This window comes from Branchiostoma belcheri, unplaced genomic scaffold (genome assembly GCF_001625305.1).
Source record: "Branchiostoma belcheri isolate BF01 breed outbred unplaced genomic scaffold, Haploidv18h27 scaffold52, whole genome shotgun sequence".
NCBI classification, from domain to species: domain Eukaryota; kingdom Metazoa; phylum Chordata; class Leptocardii; order Amphioxiformes; family Branchiostomatidae; genus Branchiostoma; species Branchiostoma belcheri.
In genome coordinates, this window is record NW_017804154.1 from 407,605 (window position 1) to 426,968 (window position 19,364).

At 39.3% G+C, this 19,364-nt stretch overlaps 1 protein-coding gene across 1 annotated transcript in view; it reads left to right on the forward strand.

Moving 5' to 3' along the window:
- Nucleotides 1–453: 453 nt before the first annotated feature.
- Nucleotides 454–19,364, forward strand: part of LOC109480644 (actin cytoskeleton-regulatory complex protein PAN1-like) — a 30,931-nt gene continuing 12,020 nt past the window's right edge. Inside the window, exons 1-7 of the mRNA XM_019782875.1 lie at nt 454–468; nt 3,934–4,114; nt 4,946–5,101; nt 12,111–12,443; nt 12,916–13,880; nt 14,162–15,001; nt 17,296–17,541. Coding sequence (XP_019638434.1) covers nt 454–468; nt 3,934–4,114; nt 4,946–5,101; nt 12,111–12,443; nt 12,916–13,880; nt 14,162–15,001; nt 17,296–17,541 — 2,736 coding nt within the window. The remainder of the gene's footprint in view (nt 469–3,933; nt 4,115–4,945; nt 5,102–12,110; nt 12,444–12,915; nt 13,881–14,161; nt 15,002–17,295; nt 17,542–19,364) is intronic.

The window sequence follows — 19,364 nt, forward strand, 5'->3', positions numbered from 1 at the left end:
TCATTGACATTTGTACATCACCACTAGGCCCATGTTTATGTGTTATTTTGATTAAAAATGTGAGGACTTTCAGCCTACTGTCAGTAAAAAGGACTGAACTCTGCATCCTAGAATACTATCTTAAGTCGTCAAGTACATTTTCATTGTATCTCTGAGCTTGAATGATATGAGTTTTAGCAAAATTGAATTTTATTTTGAGTTTCCGAGAATACATGCAGAACCATCAGATTCTGTTTCACTGGATAAAGAGCTGAAAGATTTTGATCAACACCACGTTAATCCATGTCAAATCTTCAAGCGACTCTTCCCTTTCCCAGAAATCCCTTGATATGTGTCTTTTCCAAACAGCTTTTCTTCCTGCATTTAGTCATGTGCAAAGTTTTCCTTCTGAGTACTGTTGGCAACATTCAGACTTCATGACATTTCTCTGCATTTGTTGAAAACTACACCAGTATGAGGTGTATCAAGGTCAGTGCAAAGCGTGACCAACCTTTGTGCAGCCTAACGCAAGCAACTTTGGCCCAAAGGTCCCTTATCTCCTTGTACAATGCTGGTGCCAAGCTGGCTGACTTGTGATTGGTCTGCTATGATTGTCGTCTGTCTGGCAAAACTAAACAAAGAAGAACAGCTTGCAATGCTCCATGATTAACTCTAAGCTGTACAAATCTTTGGGAACGTAACACAAAATGGCCCTGAGCGTCTGTATTACGAATTAAGCACTACATATACATGTATGAAAAGGAAGCTCTGATGCTTTTTACAAAAGGTTGGGTGGTTTCATCATGGACAAAGCTGTGGCTTAACAGCTTTCTGTCAACAGTTGGTTTCAGGTGCATGTTTTAAGCCCTGGTCACAACCCGCCGTGCATGCTTTTTGTCCGTACATTTGTTTGGAGGCTACGTCTGCTACGTTTTTTCTGAAAACGTGGGGAAGGAGTGGCATCTACGCACATCACTCGCACGGTTATGCAAGGTGTAAGAGTGTGGTCTGCACGCCGCGTCTGGCCGTGAGCGGTTGCGTGCATTGTTCGTTGCGCAAATGGTACGATTTCTGTACGATTGCAACTTTACCGTAAGGAGGCCGTACTCACACGTGCTTCTTTTGTACGGTTCGTACGGGGCACGCGCGTCGCTCGTACTCGCACGCACGGGTGGTGAATCCGCAGACCGCACGCAGAAGAAGTTGTACATGCACTTAAAGTTCTACGGCGTGTCTGCGTGCTTCCAAATCCGTAGGTACTCACCACGCACGGATGCCCTACGTTTGCCCACATTTTTGCACGTAGACAGCACGCAGAAGCGGGTTGTGACCAGGCCTTTAGCAATATAACCTTCAGCAAGACTTGAAATTCATTTCTGGGAATAGGTGCACTGGTGCAAATTTTTTGGATGCATATAAGATAAAATAAGAGAGGTACTATTAATTACAGTGATTTTATTATTTTTCTGACACTTAAATGTTAAGAATATGCTGTATACTACAATACATTTGACATCTTTACATACATTTGTACGTAAGCCTACAAAATGATCAAAATACAAATGATGAAATGAACATACATAAATCAGCATGGTGAGGGATATGTAAATACCCTGCAACCTTGGCAATGTACAAGGTGAAGGTTGAGCCGAATAGCCACGTTCCAGCTTAACCTCCATTATGTTATCTAACCATTCACTCGACACGATAAAAATACAGATGGCAAGGGCATTCTATGATTCATCTGATTTAAGTCTAGTGTGGCACTCTAGTCACACATTTTTCACCATTTAGCTAAATAACCCTGTCTGTGAATGATGTTGGGGCACCAGTAGTGGGGAAATAAAACTTATTTGTCAGGTATCAATTAGGATTCAAGCTGCTGTGCCCCTCTCCCCCTTGTGCTGATGGCTATTTCAACCAAAAAATATCATAACTTATTAAGAATATAATCACAACATTCTTATATGATCTCAGTTTGATGTAGACATTTTACTAGAAAAGCTTGGATTTTGAATTAAGGTTGATGGTGGGGAAAATGTACATACAGTCATAATGTGCTAAATGATGTCTAGATAGATAGTAAATCTCATAACGTGAAATTTTTGTGCAGCAATTCATAATGACATATTTTATTCACGACATTTTCTGTCACGATGCCGTCAAAAACAGTACAGCAGATGTAACAGTTTCATATGCAGACGGAGCACCTAGGATGCTACAGTACAGGTTTCCTCCTCCTTGGTGCTGAATCCATGGCTGCTTTAGCATGGAAGTATCCGTATGGATGGACGAACAAGGATCATAGCAAAGGGCTTGGTATGGATGGACGAACAAGGATCATAGCAAAGGGCTTGAAATATGTTTTCTCCATTCCTGTATTGGTGCAAAAAACATTGTAAATTGCCTGCACCAGACAAATTTTACCTGCACCACTCAGAATCATACTAAAAACTATTCAGAAAATATTGCCAATATTTCTTTTACAGTTAACAGTAACAGTCAACACTACACAGTTACCAAGTACATGGACCGGTGCAGGTTTTGTAGGAGTAGACATATTTTGAGCCCTGTGTGGTGTATCTCATTTTGCCTCCACACTAAAGTAATGATAGCATTATTTGCAATAGATTACAACAGAGAATTACTGCAGACACATTACAAGTTAGGGATTGTTTGCAAACAGATTAAAACTTGCTTCACAACAATCAACAGCATTTGATCTCTATGTTTTATTGTATCAAATACACAGTCATGTGATTCCAAATGAATTGATTCACATTTGCCAAGCCTTTAACATAGGTCATAGAGATGTTAATCTTGTCAAAGTCAGGTCAAAATCAGATTAAGTAAGTAGGAAACTTGGTACGTTTTGCTGTAATGCTGGAGTGATCTTTTAATTTGTATCTAATGTGATATACAATGTTACCATTCTGTGGAAACAATATGGCTCTTTTCTCATCAGAATCAAATTACAACTCTATAACATACTTACAGCAGTACTTTTTATACACCCAAGGCTTTGTAATGAATAGCATCTCATTGATGAATGAATTATTGACAGATGGAGTGGTATTTTACATTGTAGCATCCTTAGGGGATCATTATTTTTATTTCACTGTAACAGACACTTAATTCACCTCATGTATGTTGTCAGTTGCCTGGCTTTACATCCTTCTTTCTGTTATTGTAACCTTTATAACAACAGCAAACTTGGGGCAGCCATGTTGTTCCAGAATCTGTAGATTTTTAAACTTTTGTGATCATGGTTTTATCTTCTTGGTTGTAATGTTGACAACTGTGAATTTATGACAATGTCTTAATATCTTAATTTACTATTATAGAATTGTTTCAACTTTGGTTTAAAACCCTTTTCCTCCTACCGCAACATACCACAGGAAAGTTTCACAGTACCATGTATGGTCTAGTGGTTTGCAGATATGATTAGCTAGCAGTGGGGTAAATTTTCACTAGAGAGATCCAGAACTGGTATGATTGGCCATCCTACATGTACATGTACCAGGGTGACAGGATTGCCAATCATACCAGGAAGAACGAAATCACAAGTTTTAGTGTCATGTCTCTGTATGACATGAGATTTGGTCAGTCTTTGTCCTGTCACCATTACATAGCTTTGGGACACATTACATTGAAAATCATCACCTTTAAGTCTTGACAATCAATTTCTATCCACACCATATTTCAAGAGTGATACCTGGGACAGACATCATACATTTGTCTACTGCTTTCTATTTATAGTTAGATTTAGTCCAAATGGATGTTGCACAATTATGAAACTGCTCAGACATTACAAACGACATGTATTTAACGACAAATAGAAGGTAGGGTAAAAAAAATCATCTATTCATTGACAACCTATGATGTCAAGACAATTACAAGACATATTTAAAAGGATTTATTAATAACACCACAATTTCCCCTTTTATTTTATAGAGAATCACCAATGGCTTCCTGTTGTCTGACAAAGTTAGAGGAGCATCAGATTCCGAGGAGGACAGACCCACACAGCCCTCTAAAACCACCCCGTGGGAGCAGCAGCCAAAAGTCCAGGACACCCCAGATCAGAAGGACGACTCTGGAAGAAAGGAAGAAGGGAATGAGCTGGAAGAGGATGGTATGTTGCCAAGACTTACAGCTAGATTTGTGATTTGAAAGTGACTACTACATTAAGAAAGAAATGATCTTTTACCACCATCTCCCCACCTATCCATTAGAAATTCTCCAAAAACTACATTTCTACTAAGACTTACGAGGTCCCAAGTTGAGTACAGAAGAAAGAAAGCCAAACTACTTCTAGCACTGCCTGTATTGTTTGATAAGATCAAATCAGACACCCTTAAGTCCCTCACTCTACATCATAAGGTGCCAGGATCAAACGTGTATTTGAAGCGGCAAGGGGCAAGCATATCGTTGCAGAACTAGCCATACCCCCTTATCAGTAATACAAGTTGCATCAGTACACTCTGCTCAAGGGGTTGAGAAGTTGTATGGCAAGCTTAACTCCTTCCTGATAAGTGCAACAATCAGCAGTGGTTGTGGGATCATAGGTGGGAGCTGCATGTAGTCGCCCAGTTTGTCACTTTTGATGAATGTAACACATTGCTACATATATTGTATACTGTATGAACTGTACAGAATTGGTTTTACTGACCGCCATTTAGCACTGCATACATGAAGAATATCTCAAATTTTAAACAAAATGGTGACAGAGCAAGAAAAAGAAGTAGAAAGATCTTGAAAATTGACATGTGCCCATACATGGTGTATAGTATATTTTTTTACTACCGGTATTCATTTCTACATGTATTTTCTTTAACCCAAGTACGTAGCTGATTCAGTATCAAGTCGAACCTTTTTAAGTACATTCCAGCCTTGCCCAGTGTGTGAAGGATAGAAAACCAAACTAGTGATAAGGGTCAGGCAAAATGCTTGATTTTTTTTTCAGGCAAATGGATCACCCAACCCACAAAAGAAGACAGAAAACTGCAGAAGGAGAGACGCCGGCAGCAGACCAGTAACCGAGACCGTGGCTCCCCCAGACAACTGCACACACGATGGAGAGACTCCAGCTTTGACAGGGAAGCAAGTGGAAAAATCAGAGGTAATGACGATTGGATGCTTGCCAATATGCGCCATAAGGAGGGGTGTAGATAGGCATTGCCTTGATCCTTTTAATACATGTCATTCTTACCATGATGCGTATAAATCTCCTAAGGTCTCCCTTTGTAGGAAGAACTTTAAAAAAAAGTGCAAGACAAGTGGCATTGATCCATGTCTGTGCCATAGAGCTGTGACATTTACCTTTTGCCCACCAACTATCTACTATCAACTATTAGACCTTTCGAACCAATACTGGAGTAACTTTAGATTGTGAAACTTTTGTGGTGGTTGTATTTTCACAGTGGCCTCTCTACTGCAAATTCACAGTGCTGCGAGTATGTATTCCTTGTACGACTGCTGTGCTACAGAATTGTTACCTTTGCCAAGAAGGTTATGTTTTCAGTAGCATTTGTCCATTTGTTTGTTGTCTGTCGGTGAACAGCATAAATCAAGCTATGGATGGATTGTCATGAAACTTGGTAGGTGGGCAGCTTGTCCTGAAACTGCAGGAGCGTTTGTTGACAACTTTTCGAAGTAGGATGACTCAAGAACCAGTTGACGGATAGTTGTGATTTTAGGTATATAGGTAGAGGAAATGATGCTTGACGTGACTAAATAACAATTATGCAAAACAAGATCTAATTTGTATAATCAATGAGGAAATTCTGTAAATCTGCTTTGTTCAAAGGACAACTAAGGCCACACCAATTTAATTTGTTGGTTCTCGGATTCGCCTCTTCATTTTTTTCTGATTTGCAAAAAAAAAAAAAGAGATTCTGGTTGTGAATCAACTAAAAAATGCTAAGATTTTGCCCCCAACAGTTGAGACAATTCCTTTTCTTCCTAGTTGTTACAGTTTTTTCCATCTATCAATGCAGTGGTTTGATTAAAAGTTCAAAATTTATACTTTAAATTTTAACCCAGCCTTTTTTGTTGACTTCATGGCTCATATTGTAGCATTTGGGGCTATGATAGGATGCCTAGACCTGTTTTTATTTTTTTTCGCCCTGTCGCTTCATATTTTTTCTGAAAAAATCCGAGAACCAACAAATTAAATTGGTGAGGCCTAAACACTTGTGACATATGTAATTGAAAACGAGGGGATCATTGCCATATAGTGATTATGTAAATGAGCACCTAAATTGCCTAATTAGTTCGAAATTGCTTTATTTGTCATGATGATAACTGCTGGGAATTTGTTACTTTCCACATTTGGATGTTAAATGAAGATGAACATCATTGACATGATTTATTCAAGTCATTACCTTATTTGCATAATTTATGAGATGTTAGTATAGTGTTCTTTCTTAAGATAAGTCTGTCATTGGGTGGAAAATATGATTACTGTTATGATTCATGCAAAGGAGCTAAATACTGAAGTTGTTAAATACTGTATTTGCAAAATCAATAAGTAAAAATGTATAAAGGGCGAATGTATGAGGTCGTGGGACTCTTGTTTCAACTTTGAAGAGCAAATTTGAAACACTGAAAATCTCCCTCCTACTGCGAGATAAGAACACTGTGAAAGTTTCTCCACAGTTACTGTAGTAAAAAAACAAAGTTGCAAAACAAGCGTTAATCCACATCTGTGCCAGGCACAGTACTAGTGACATTTACATTTTTGCCAACCAGCTATCATTTGACCCTTTGAACCAACACCGGAGTTACACTTCCATAAGGTCACATATCCAAAGTAAAACCCAGATCATTTCTCCTGAGTATGGGGCCTTAAAAATAGTATTTGTAAGGTCACAGTCTGTTGTTTTCAAAAGGAAGAGTGTTAGATCAAGGACAATGTTGTAACCTTTCACATATGGTGGTTATGTCATCTACATGTATATGTAGTTTCTAGTTTCTATGGTTAGCACTTGACTTTTGACCTATTAGATACATGTATCCTATACTAAAAAGGTGTTTTTACTTTGTTTTGCTTGTGTGTAGTTGAAATTTTTGTCAGGATTTATATTTTTATTTTTAAGAACTGCCTTTTTTTAGAAGCTGTGCATGGTATTCATGGTTAATTTTAGAATGTGAGTCAACACATTTACACAGGAGTGCTGGTTGATTTTGTGAAATATGAGAACCTGGCCACCTGGATTGACTCCAAAATATTTACACACACTGTCTGATTTTTTCACTAGCCTTCTGTAGTAATACCAATGCCTTCCGGTGAAAAAGTGGTCTTAATTGTGTTGTTTCCTTACAAACCCGGTATCAGACGAAAACAGCTGCTTTTTCTAGGTGCTGATGAATAATCAGTAGCTCCAGATGACTTGAGAGTTAATGCACGCTGGCCAATTGATCTATTTCAGATAAAGGTTTTCTTCCTGTGTGTAGGCTGCTCTCATGGAAGGATGTGTCGTATTACCATTGTTAGGGATTGATTGATGTTGGGAGTGTACCCTTACAACCAGGAAACCAAAATTGAGTCAATAAAAAAACCTGGCTTCAGTCCATTGGACCCTTGTCTTTAGAACTAGCTGCAGCAGCAAATAGTGACATTGGTAAGATGGTAGACTATAACTAAACAAAAATAAGATGTATCAGTATACTAGTCAATATCAACGTCATAATTGAACTGTTTGCTATCATTAGACTTTTCTTTTTGCTTTAATGTAATTTGTATCAAAGAAACTGTGAAGTCCAAGCCACCACTCGTATTATCATATATTATGGTAGCAAAACATTTTTTTAAATTCTTGAAAAAATTCAGTGAAATGCAGTTGCATACAAAATGGCCAGTTTGTAATGTTAAACCTATATGAAACGGTTTCTTATTCAGTCACACTCTTTGTAGTAATTTGCATGTGGGAGTAAGAGTGACTTGATAGTCCATTTGGTCGGCATTGATTTGGCCGTAATGGACTATCAGGGAGCATTCCGGCACACACAGATCATACCACACCCACACACGAGGCTCAGATGGCAAACCAGCAGAAATCCAGGGCAGGTCCCACTTGTCAAGGCATTTTATTTGTGATAACGGTGACATTTACAACCCTTTCAAGTGCAATGGGGTGAGATGTGTGCAAGCCTTCACATACTCTCTTGAGCCTACTCCATGTGCTGTCATCTTCTTTCACCAAGTTAGGTTGCTACCCCCCAGTGCTTACTCAAGTCAACGTGCAATGAAATGTCTGGTTCTTAGTGTGCATTTGAGAGACTGGAACAGAATACAAATGACCCTCACAATGACAAGCTGACTGGCTACCACATTTCAGTAACATCTAGCTTTATTCTGAAACTTGGTAGCATGTCATCATAACACTATGGAGATTGTTAAGCGTTCACTGAAAGACATCTATGGATGCTCAGTTTTTTCTCCAAGTAGAATAGCTTTCAGTACCATGGACAGTCCTGATCAACAGAAGCATTTGTTACATCTGAATATAGGCTTTCAGCTTAACGTAGTGAGAATACTCCTACTGTACTTGGTAACAGTTCTATCTGCTCTACAATAGTTCTAGCAAAAAAGAAAATACACAAATGATTGTGACATTACAGCTAATGACTGAATTTTAAAAAAATAGCAAATGGGAAAGGGTCTAAAATAATAGATTGCTGTCACTCCCTTGCATGTTTCTTGGCTGTAATATATGCATTTTATTTGATAACTGATATTTATGCACATTCAAACCGTATGCAAAATGTTGAATTTTCTGTTAACATTCCAATATAGACCTACATGTAGAATACCTGCTGTAACATGTTGAAAAAAAGGTATTTCCAGCATTCTGAGGGTCAGGTGGTAAATGATGTCCCCAATATTTGGATTACAATCAAGTCAGGAGCTGATATTTTGACCCTTACCTTTTCTAATTATAAGGAGCCGAAGACCATTTCAGCCGCTCTTTCCTAATTGACTTTATTGTGCATCACTTAGCTACATGTACTGGCAATGTTGGTTGATATTAAGTAGACTTTCACTTCATCAAGTTGTAAGACTGACCTGAGGATGTGCATATACTAGTACAAAATGTAGAGGGCACATGCCGGCGTGTATGCTGCATAATTATATGATACCATGAGATCCAGTGAAAAAAACCTTATCAATTTTTGATTTAATTTATACCTTGTGTATGGTCAGTTCAGATGGGCAATACAAGATTTAGATTTTCATATTTTTCAACAAAGCTATTAAGTGGAATATTTTGTACATACATTTTGAATATAAATAATTCTACATCATGATATGTACTTTGCCTTGAAATTACAGTTCACCTGTATATTGAGGTGACTCAACATAAGCACAAATGCATGTGCTACACTTATACATGTAGATGTATGTACTATGCCTGGGACTGTTATGATTTGGTGATAACAGATAAAGCCACTTTGCTCTAATGTTGCACAAAGCTCTTACCCTGCCTGACATGCAGCATCTCATACACAATGTATAAGGCATGTGCCCCTCGCCATACAGTCCTCAAGGACTGTATTCTGCAGTTCAAACATGTTATGTCTTTAATGGGTCTTATCAAAACCCACTTCTGGGAATTTTCCACCCATCCACAAAATGTAGATGCCTGCATGTTTTTTCACTGCCGTAGTCATCTTTTCCCATTTGTGCATATGGAAGGGTGGCAACCAAGCATTAAGGACAAGAGCACGTGAGAAGGTTCCAATTTTACATCCATGGAAACACCTCTGAGCTCTGCTTGGCAAGCCTGCCACACCGCTAATGCCTCTAATTGCACAGCCAGATGCTCAAGGGCTGTGGTGATTTGGCACTAACACACACTACTTAATGCACCATGCACTTCCTAGGCTGCAATCCCCTTGTTCTTGAATGGCCGTGGTTAAGGATGACGAATTAGTACCCATGACTCCCAGCCGTTGTAGATTTTTAACTTGTTGCTCACAGTCTTGCATTAAAATGCAGTGCCTAGCATTGGCGTTGCTGTGCATGTTGATTGAGTCTTCTTTTCCTTCATGAATCATAAACAGATAGATTAGTTTACAGGGTTGTTGGAAGTTGTACCATCAAATGTTTGTATTGGACTAAGACACTTTTTTGCAGTTTTTCTTCATTACCCAACGTGATTAATTAACGTGTGTTTCTCAACATAGAAAAAAATGTGGAATAATAATTGTTATTATTGTTTCATGGACATATCCGCTTTGATGATGATATTAGTCATACAATTATGTATGAAAACGCTCAATATGCAACGATAATTACTTTTACTACCATGACCATTTTTTACTGAATTAATGAAGTGCAGATTTTTAAATTTTACATATATTTTGCCAGTTTTTGGCTACTGACAATGTGAAAACTTTAAAGAAATGATATTTGAGAATAATTATTCAGAATATGATGGCCATATATCAAACTAATAAGGCAGTGAATGGTACTACATGAAAAGGAATGTGTTGCAGTATTTATACGGTGATTGAGTGGACTTGTAGGATAGGAATTAAAACTTGGATGTAATATTTCACTTAAAAATATTGAAATTTTTGCAGGTGGAATGAATAATACATTTGTGGTGTTGTGTGGTGCAATGGTACTGGGCATTTGGCCCTGAACCCATAGGTCCTGGGTCCAAATCCACCTACATGCTTTGGCACTGTGCTCTTGGTTTCAGTGTACTTTAATGATGTTTAAAATCAGTACCTACATGTAGCTTCGGTTAGAGACGTCTCTTGGAGAGCATGTGAAATGGAAATCCAGTGTTCAAGGAGAGCCTCACTCTATGCACATTATACACACCTTTTGAAAAAGAGTAAGGGCATGACTTGTGGTGCAATGGTTCAAATTCATTACTAGTCACTACTGATCTCACATGATTTGCAGCCACTTCTAGACAAAAGACTGTCCAACGAGTATACTACTGCATGTTATGAATGTTTGTACGAGTGTAGCAAATTACGGGGAAAAAGACCAACATGCCCCAGTTGCCTAAGCACTCTGTAACGAGACCTCCATTTGATGGTGTCCTATTTACATTACCAATCGTGGCTAAAAGCCTGGCAGTTTGTATTCCCTGTCAAATGCTCAAATGTGGCTCCATTGTGCTGCCTAATTTTCACAGATGAGAAGTGTGATTTGGGATAAGTGGAGGAAGGCCTTCCCCTGCCACAGGGGCTTTTTTGGGGAATAAAATTTCTACCTACGAGCTGTAATGAATAGAACATGGCAAGTAATCTCGCATACGACTTGACCTGACAGGCATGATTTTGCACAAGGGACTTCAAGAAAGCAATCAGCTTGTCACTGTCAGATCTTCATGCATATGGCCAGGCATCATTACCCTGTTTGATTGGATACTGGATTGTTCTGTACATGTAGCTATCAAGCTCTTTGGTATATCAGTTTATATGATTGAAAGGACTGTTATCAAGTGTAATAAAAATGTCATCTTTGGTGCATTAATTAGTCATATGTTGATGAAGGTTAGACATCCAGGTAGAACATTTAATTAAAGTATTACATGTACAAAATGAATCAAGCAAATGTATAAATTCTCTGAAGTGTCAGACATTTCCACTATCAGACATCAGTGACATTAATGACAGCAGATGCTATCTGAAATGCCTGACACTTCAGAGGATTCATCAAGTTGCTTCACTTGATTTATTTTGCATTACACAATCATTCATAACATGGGGCAACCTATTCTGATAAATTGTTACAGACCTTTTAGGCAGCTTGATGGATGATACCAACTATATTATATAAAAAATAACATCAAGATGAAGTCCTGTCATCCTGAAATTGCTTAGGGGTCAAGCAACAGACAAAGTTAAATAAAGAATGAAGGACTGGGCATTATAAGGACACACTGATGGAATGGCTTGCTGAAGGAAGTTTAGCCTTCCAGAAATTACACCCATCTGCAACCAAGAACATTTAATGGTGATAAGCAAGGAGGTGCAATACATTAATTGATCCTCCTTATAGTATCTGTTTTTAACAACCAGTGGGTTTTTACATCCGAAGTTTTGGTGCTTCACCACCTGTCACATTCTTCAAGGCAAGTCATGATGATTTTTTTTTTTTAAAGGAAAGCGGGAGGGTCAAGACAGAGATGACTGGGGCTGGGAGGTCAAGTCTAACGTGAGTGCTCCAGCTGGCATCGCGTCTACAGCGAAACCTCGAGATGCCGTCCGCACTCCAACAAGAGAGGACAAACCAAGGGCTACAACCACTGTCAACCAGATTAGCATAGCACCCTGGGCACAGAAGGCACCAGTCTCTGTGACAGTAAGCACAACCACAAGTACACAGTTAGGGGTCTGGGCATCCCCACCTCACAGGCAACATGCCCCTCCTCAAAGTGCACCAACAAATGCTGCAAAACCATGTGGAAAGGATAGGAAAACATATGAAAATAAAGGTAAGTTTATTTGAGTTATTCAATGAAACTGGAATTCGAATAGCAGAGTTGTTAATGGTTGAATTGCAGCAAAGTTAGATCTAGAGGAAAAGTTTGATGTCAGTTTAGTAAATTAATTATACCTTTGAGTGTGAACAGTGTGGCTAATGTGGTCATCATAATTGGCAGGTGTCATCTGTTATACATGTAGCTGACTGCTATTCAATAGTAAGACATACAAAAGTCATGTAACTGCATGCAAAGTGTCAATTTACAGTAAAGGCTTGGTCATTATGTTGATCAGAAACTTTGGGATAGCTGCGCATGTATTCCTGAATGGCTGCCTTAGACCCTTGTCAGTGGTAAGTGCTATCACAACTTGTTTGTAAATGCTGCTACATCAAAATTATCATACACAACCTATAATGATTCTGAAAAGGAAACATATTTTCTATGTTTATAATTGACTGTTTTTCCTACTTTCTTCCTCTAGCAACAGGCACTGATGATCTTGACAGTGGTATTGACTTCTCTGTCATGACCTTCCGAGACGAAGACCTCAGCGGTACAGAGGTTCAAGTAAAGGCTCCAACCGACCAAAAGAAAAAGAAAGAAAACTCCTCAACCCAAGCCAATCTACAAAGCAAAAACACACACTGTCAAATAACCCTCAACAGCCCTACCAAAAAGGACATGCCAGTAAGTGACGCGAATGACAGAAATCTACAGAAACCTGCACGGATGAATCTGTCAATACATGGCTTTAGTAGTGATATTAGTGATAGTGAGAGTGCAAATAGCCATAGCCCAGTGATAGAAAAACAGGATGTAGAAGGTAGTGAGAAAAAGGAAGCCGAGTGTGGGAAAAGTGGGGAGTGTAGTCAAGGAGAGGAAATAGAAGTAGAGAGCACCGGAAAACTAAGTGCCTATTCAGATCCTGTATCAGGGAGCTGTTGGAGGAAGAACCGAAGGCCGTTTCGAACTAACCACGAGAAGGTTCAGGCTTGGCGGAATAGAAGCCGCAGGTACCTTGCCGTCCAGCCTCCGAGAGAAAATGGCTACCACCACGACGGAGATGCCGCCTCCACAGAAAGCGACAGTTCGCAGCGGAGCAGGAAGTCCAACCGGAGCGTGCACAGCAATGCTAGCAGTGGCGGCGACCGCAGGGGCCGCTATCGGAAGAGGCGGAACAACTACCATGCCCGATGGAACGGGAACGTTGACACGTGGGTGGGAGATGGCGGCTGGTTCCCTGCAGAGCCGCCCTGGGGGATGGTTCCTGCCCCCGCCCCGGTGTGGACTGACCACTCCAACATCATGCCTGACTGGCAGAGGATGGAGTATGGATGGCTGGAACCACCACAGCGGGGGAGGGAAGGGAGGGGTGGCTGGGTGGAGAATGGGAGGAACTGCACAGGATCACATAGTGCCTCTGCTCAAGCAACTCAGGGGACACAGGTACCGTACTGCAGTCTTACAGTTTTTTATGATCCCTTACTCTATACTTAACTGAGAGTAAAAACTTAATGTCATCATGGTGTTCATTGTTTTAATCTAGCTTTCATTCACAGTTATCTCAGTTATATGCTTTTATTTACACAAGAAGCCTCCAATGCATTTGGACAAACTTTTTAGCTAAAGCTGTGCGACAGTGCTGTCTGTTGAAGCAGGCATTTGATGAATTTAAAAGTATTATCAGAGATGTTTACAACTGACCATTGATTTCTCATTTACTGCAGGTGCCAAATCACAATGAGTGGAAAGATATCCAACTTGACCATGCTCTTCTTGAAGACTGGCGTAAGCGCCTTGAGAAACAAAAAGATTGTAGGAAGTCTGAAGCTTCAGAAACAGAATCTCAAACGACAGAGAAAACCATCATCGAAAATGGTGACCCCCACTCGAGTGAACACGACTCCAGTACAGAGAAAGTGCTGACCAGTAGCACAGAGTCTCAAACCAGCAGTGACGAGTTCCAAGCTCAGACAGAGTCAAGGCCAACAAAAACCCGCTCTACAGAATGCCAAACCAGTGAGACGGGTTCCAAGGAGTGTGAAACACACTCTGTAGAGTGCCAGGTAGGCGGCAACGAGGCGGATGAAAAGACTGAGGAAAACTTGAAAGAAGCTGTCCCAGAGAAGAAGGAGCCAAGGAGAAAGTTGAAAAATTCGAAGAAGTCATCATCTGCCAATTCTTCAAAGTGTCCGCCTCGTGAAGCATCGAAGGAGGCTCCAGATGGTAGCACTCAGTCTGAAAAGGAAGAGAAGCCAAAAGAGTTGCTACCGGATAAAGAAATCCTACACATCGAGGACCAAACAGGGACACAGACCCAAGACAATGATGAGAATAGTGGCAAGGCAAAGGAAGATGTCGAAGAGACAAGTGACAATGATGATACTTGGACAGTTGTTCTGAAAACACGGGGCAAGAGAGTCAAGCACATACATGTTGTATCAGCTGCAAAAACAAACAAAATAGTAGAAGCAGAGACAAGAAATGAGGCTGATGGTGGAGAATCACTACACGGCACTGGCACAAATGGTGTCAGCAGCCCTGCAAAAGGGGACCAGGAGACAAAGGTGAGAGCCTGCAGGGGGGATCCTGGAAACATTAAGTATAGCAAAGAAGGTCCAACATAGAATTAATTGACCTGAGTGACACCACAGATAATTTACCCATAATGATTCTTAACATGTTGACTTGCGGCCCAACTATGATTAAGGTTAATGTTGAATTGAAATAGCTCTCTATGCCATACAGAAAAAGGCATGCAGACTCTTAAGGTAAAAGTTTCAAATCAATAATTGTGGATAAACCCGATACTAAAAGATTATGCCACTCAAAGTTATGAAAATCACGTACGGATTTGAATAAGTTACAACCTACAAATACAAATGCTACCAAAAACATAACCTGGCAAAGATGGTTGAAGTTGCAAATTTTCAAACAGCACACTTTAAAAGAGTTTTTTTTACATGTTTTGATTTATTGGCAAAACTGAGTTGCAGAAAGTTGACAAATCTCTATCAGTACATTTTACTAACAATATTTATCAACATTTTAGTGCATTTAGAACTAACACGACTTCTAGTTCTAATCAATAGATATATAGGCTGCAATCATGATTAATATAAATATAAGTTGTAAAATAATAAGGTCACATTGGCAAAAGTATCACACAGTTTGATCCCCAGACAACTGACATTTAAAACAGTCCTATCGTTCATCAAACAGCTACAAACTTGTGCCTTTTTGCTGTTACCCACATAATTGATATTGATCATTCTACAGAATAACAAACAAACACAACAATAACACAAAAGATAACACGTACCACGGATCCAAAACAGAAGTACAACAGAATACACAAATGAAAGAAAAGAATGAAAATGATATCAACCAATTAAAGCAACACTAGTACAGGAAGAAAATCAATAATAACACTTCCCACAAAGTTAAATAAGTTAAACTAGGTGACTATAATTTCTTATAACCTTATGGAAATATCAAGGTCACTATTTACGTACTACATTATGCCTTTCTCTTTCTTTAAATCTCAAGATTTCTTGAGAGTACTTCACATGTTACTGTTTAAGTGAAGTGAAGATGGCTCTTCAGAGGAGGTTCAATATTGACTACATACTGAAATTGCTTCTTAAGGAGACATAAATAAAGACATAGGCAGGAAGTCCCAATAACAATTTTTCTTTGGAAATCCTAGATCCAGAATTGAAGTAAAAGTTAAAAAAGAAACTGGTTTTCAAGGCAGAAGTTGTTATAATTAGTCATGCCAGTCCTGTGAAAAACTTAAAAGTAACCAAGAGGGCTCATCTATTTTTCATCTTGCCAGTACATGACATACAATTCTTATAATTTACAAAACCAAGGACCTTGGGCTTTCAGCACCAAGGACAGTACCATCATCTCATAGTATTCAAAGAAACATATGATATTTAATAAGAACGGCTGCACTTTATCCGTAACAAAACCAACTGTTAAATATACAGGCCAGAGAAAATAGCCGTGCCAGGCTGTGGTATGACACTTCTCATTTCCAACAAGAATGCATTTATACTCCATGGCTGAAGGGATCAGCACTCCTTCCTCCTGCGAGCAGTGATTACAGAAACACACCCTAACGTTGATATATGCCCAGATGGTCTGTTTACATAATGGAATAGGGTTCCACAAGGATATGGGGGGCTTTGCTTGTTATGTCATATCACCGTGGATGTCCGTGGGGCTTAGGTGATATTGAATATAAACAGTCGTTTAGTAATTCTTGCATTCTCTGCACGTCACACATTGTTTAGTGCAAGCATAGGTTCACAAGTAATAGCATGTAATAAAGTAAAACAAATGCAATTCGTATAAGGTCTTTTTTAAAGCATTTTTCCCTATTTTGTAGCATAGAGCATAAAGAAGTTTGAGATTAAGTCATAAACTGGTACTGCTTAATAAATATTTTAAGACTTCTTGGTTACAAAGTAAGAATCATTGAGGCATCAACAAGTACAGCAGATTTCATGTGGTTGGATGCAAACTACAGAATAGAAATACAAATACAAAATTAATCATGGAATTCTAGCTATTAAGCAATAAGGGCTATCATATACATGTATGTTTTTAAAGCCCATTACAATCAGTTGGGGCTAGTCGTGGGTTTCTGTATCTTTTCTAATTAAACACAGGAATCTAAATGTATTTAACTGTTTTTTGTTTTGCATGTTGAGAGTTGTGACATCTGAAATCTTCAAATCTACCGGTGCCATCAAGTCCCTTAAAATCAAGTTGTATTATATATTAGCAAAGAAATGTGAGTAACTTGAATACAACATTGACCTTACTTTTGCCATGTATATGACACTATTAGGTCCAAGCTGTGCAGCCAATGGAACCCAAGAGTGAGTTGTCTACCCAGGGTACAACAGCTAACAAGCAGGTTCCTAAAGTGAAGACATTTGCCATGGTTGCTGCTGGCATCTGCACAGAGAGGAACACAGACCCTCCCCCTCCTCCTCCCCCTCCTCCCCCTCCCCCTCCTTCTCCTCCTACCCCACAGCCAGCACCCATGGAAACACCAAGCAAGAAACCTGATCATGAAACAACAACTGAAAAGGTAGGTTATTTTATTGTGTTGATAAACAGGATGTAGTGGCATTAAATGGCCAAGTGGTTAGGCTTTAGCAGACATGATCAAAAGGTGATGTGTTTGATTCCTTGTAAGACATACATGTAATGTGTCCTTTGGAAAGGCACTTTCTACGTTCAACCCAGGTGTAAAATGGGTACCTGACTTTCCTCATTCCACCCAGGTGTAAAGTGGGTACCTGACCTGGGTTGGAGGGAAAAAGTGGTGAAAGGAGAGGTATGGGCCTTACAATACTGCACCCTAGACACAGCCCCTACAGCCTCAAAAAGGCTTGACATTGTAGGCTGTTTCTATTGCCTTCATTACCCACCACTTTAGATACACAACAAACTTGTGACTTCAGTGATGCCCGTTAAGTGTCTGATGTGGACCACACCCCTGAAGTCCATTCCATGCTCCAGTAAGGCCAACTACATACAGCAAGATCATCTAAGGCTTTCATGAAATGGATGGATTGTTCTTTTATTAAACACCAAATCATGCTATCTTTGCATGCAGTCATGCACATCACTGTAATCTCAGCTTATTTCGTCTGTAATTGCTGTTTTTACTCATCCATAGTGGACAATGAGACTTGCCTGATTTGCAGTTTAATGATATAAGGGAATTTGCTTTAGTACTGCTAAGGGGCTATTTTGGTACCAAAATTGGTTCCATAGGTGGTCATTATGTAGCTCTCTGATTTGAATAGATATTTCACTTGCAACAAGTTTGTAAACTTCTTGGGTCCTAATATCTGTAACTTTCTTTTGTCATTTAACCAAGCCTGTTTCATCAAGACTAGATGTTTGAAAAAAGACTCCCTTCAATATATCATTGAACACCTACATGCTTGGGCGTGGGAGGGGGGCAAGACATCTGGAGACTTTATTAGTGTTGACTCAGGCACAGGAATAAAACTGCCAATTAAAAGCACCTCTGATGTCAATCAGGCCAAGCGTGGATTCGGCAATTGGATTTGGGCCACTCTTATAACAGGCGTATTTTTATCATCACAGGTGTTATGCAGGTCATTGAGAATCAATCTATTTTACTGTAAATCCCTAATGATGTAGACTTAGTTGATAGATGGTTCTCATTTCACCACCTGCCAGGCTTTCGTTAATGCCAACAGGGACCAGAACTGTTAGATAGGCCATACTGATTTGATTATATGGATGACATCTTCATGCATCAATTTTCACCTGTTCGAGAAAAAAGCTTGCCACCATACTGTTTTTTTAATTGAAGCATGGCAGGATGAAGATGAGAGAGGAAGGAAAGCTGGGCTAAAATTACATGTACTTTTGCCACAAAGTCTTTCAAAGTCACAAAAATTGTGAAAGAATGGAGATAACATAAATTATTTGTCACTTGTTCAACCTCCTGACCACATAGCTTTCATAATGAACGAAGGCAACTATTCTTGCACACTCCCATCAGCTTTTGGGTGCCTAGAGGATGCCATCCATGTAATCAAATCAGTGTGGCCTCATCAGGCAGTGAACAAAGATGGCAGCAGTTGTTGAGAAAAGGATTTGGTTTTCTTAAATCTACAGACAATTTCCAAATGTGTACATAAACTTGAATACTATCATTTATGTTCACAGTAGGAGGGAAAGGGTGGTTTTTACAACTCTGTAGTACAATTGTCATACAGTGTGAGGGAGACATATTCATGGTGTCATGAATTTGTGTTGGAGAGGTACACTGCAACAGTATTTACATGAATCTTGTCAATTTTTCAAGTACACCATTGGTATCTTTTTGGCTAATATATCTCTATAAAGATTGTGGAATTAATTCTTAAT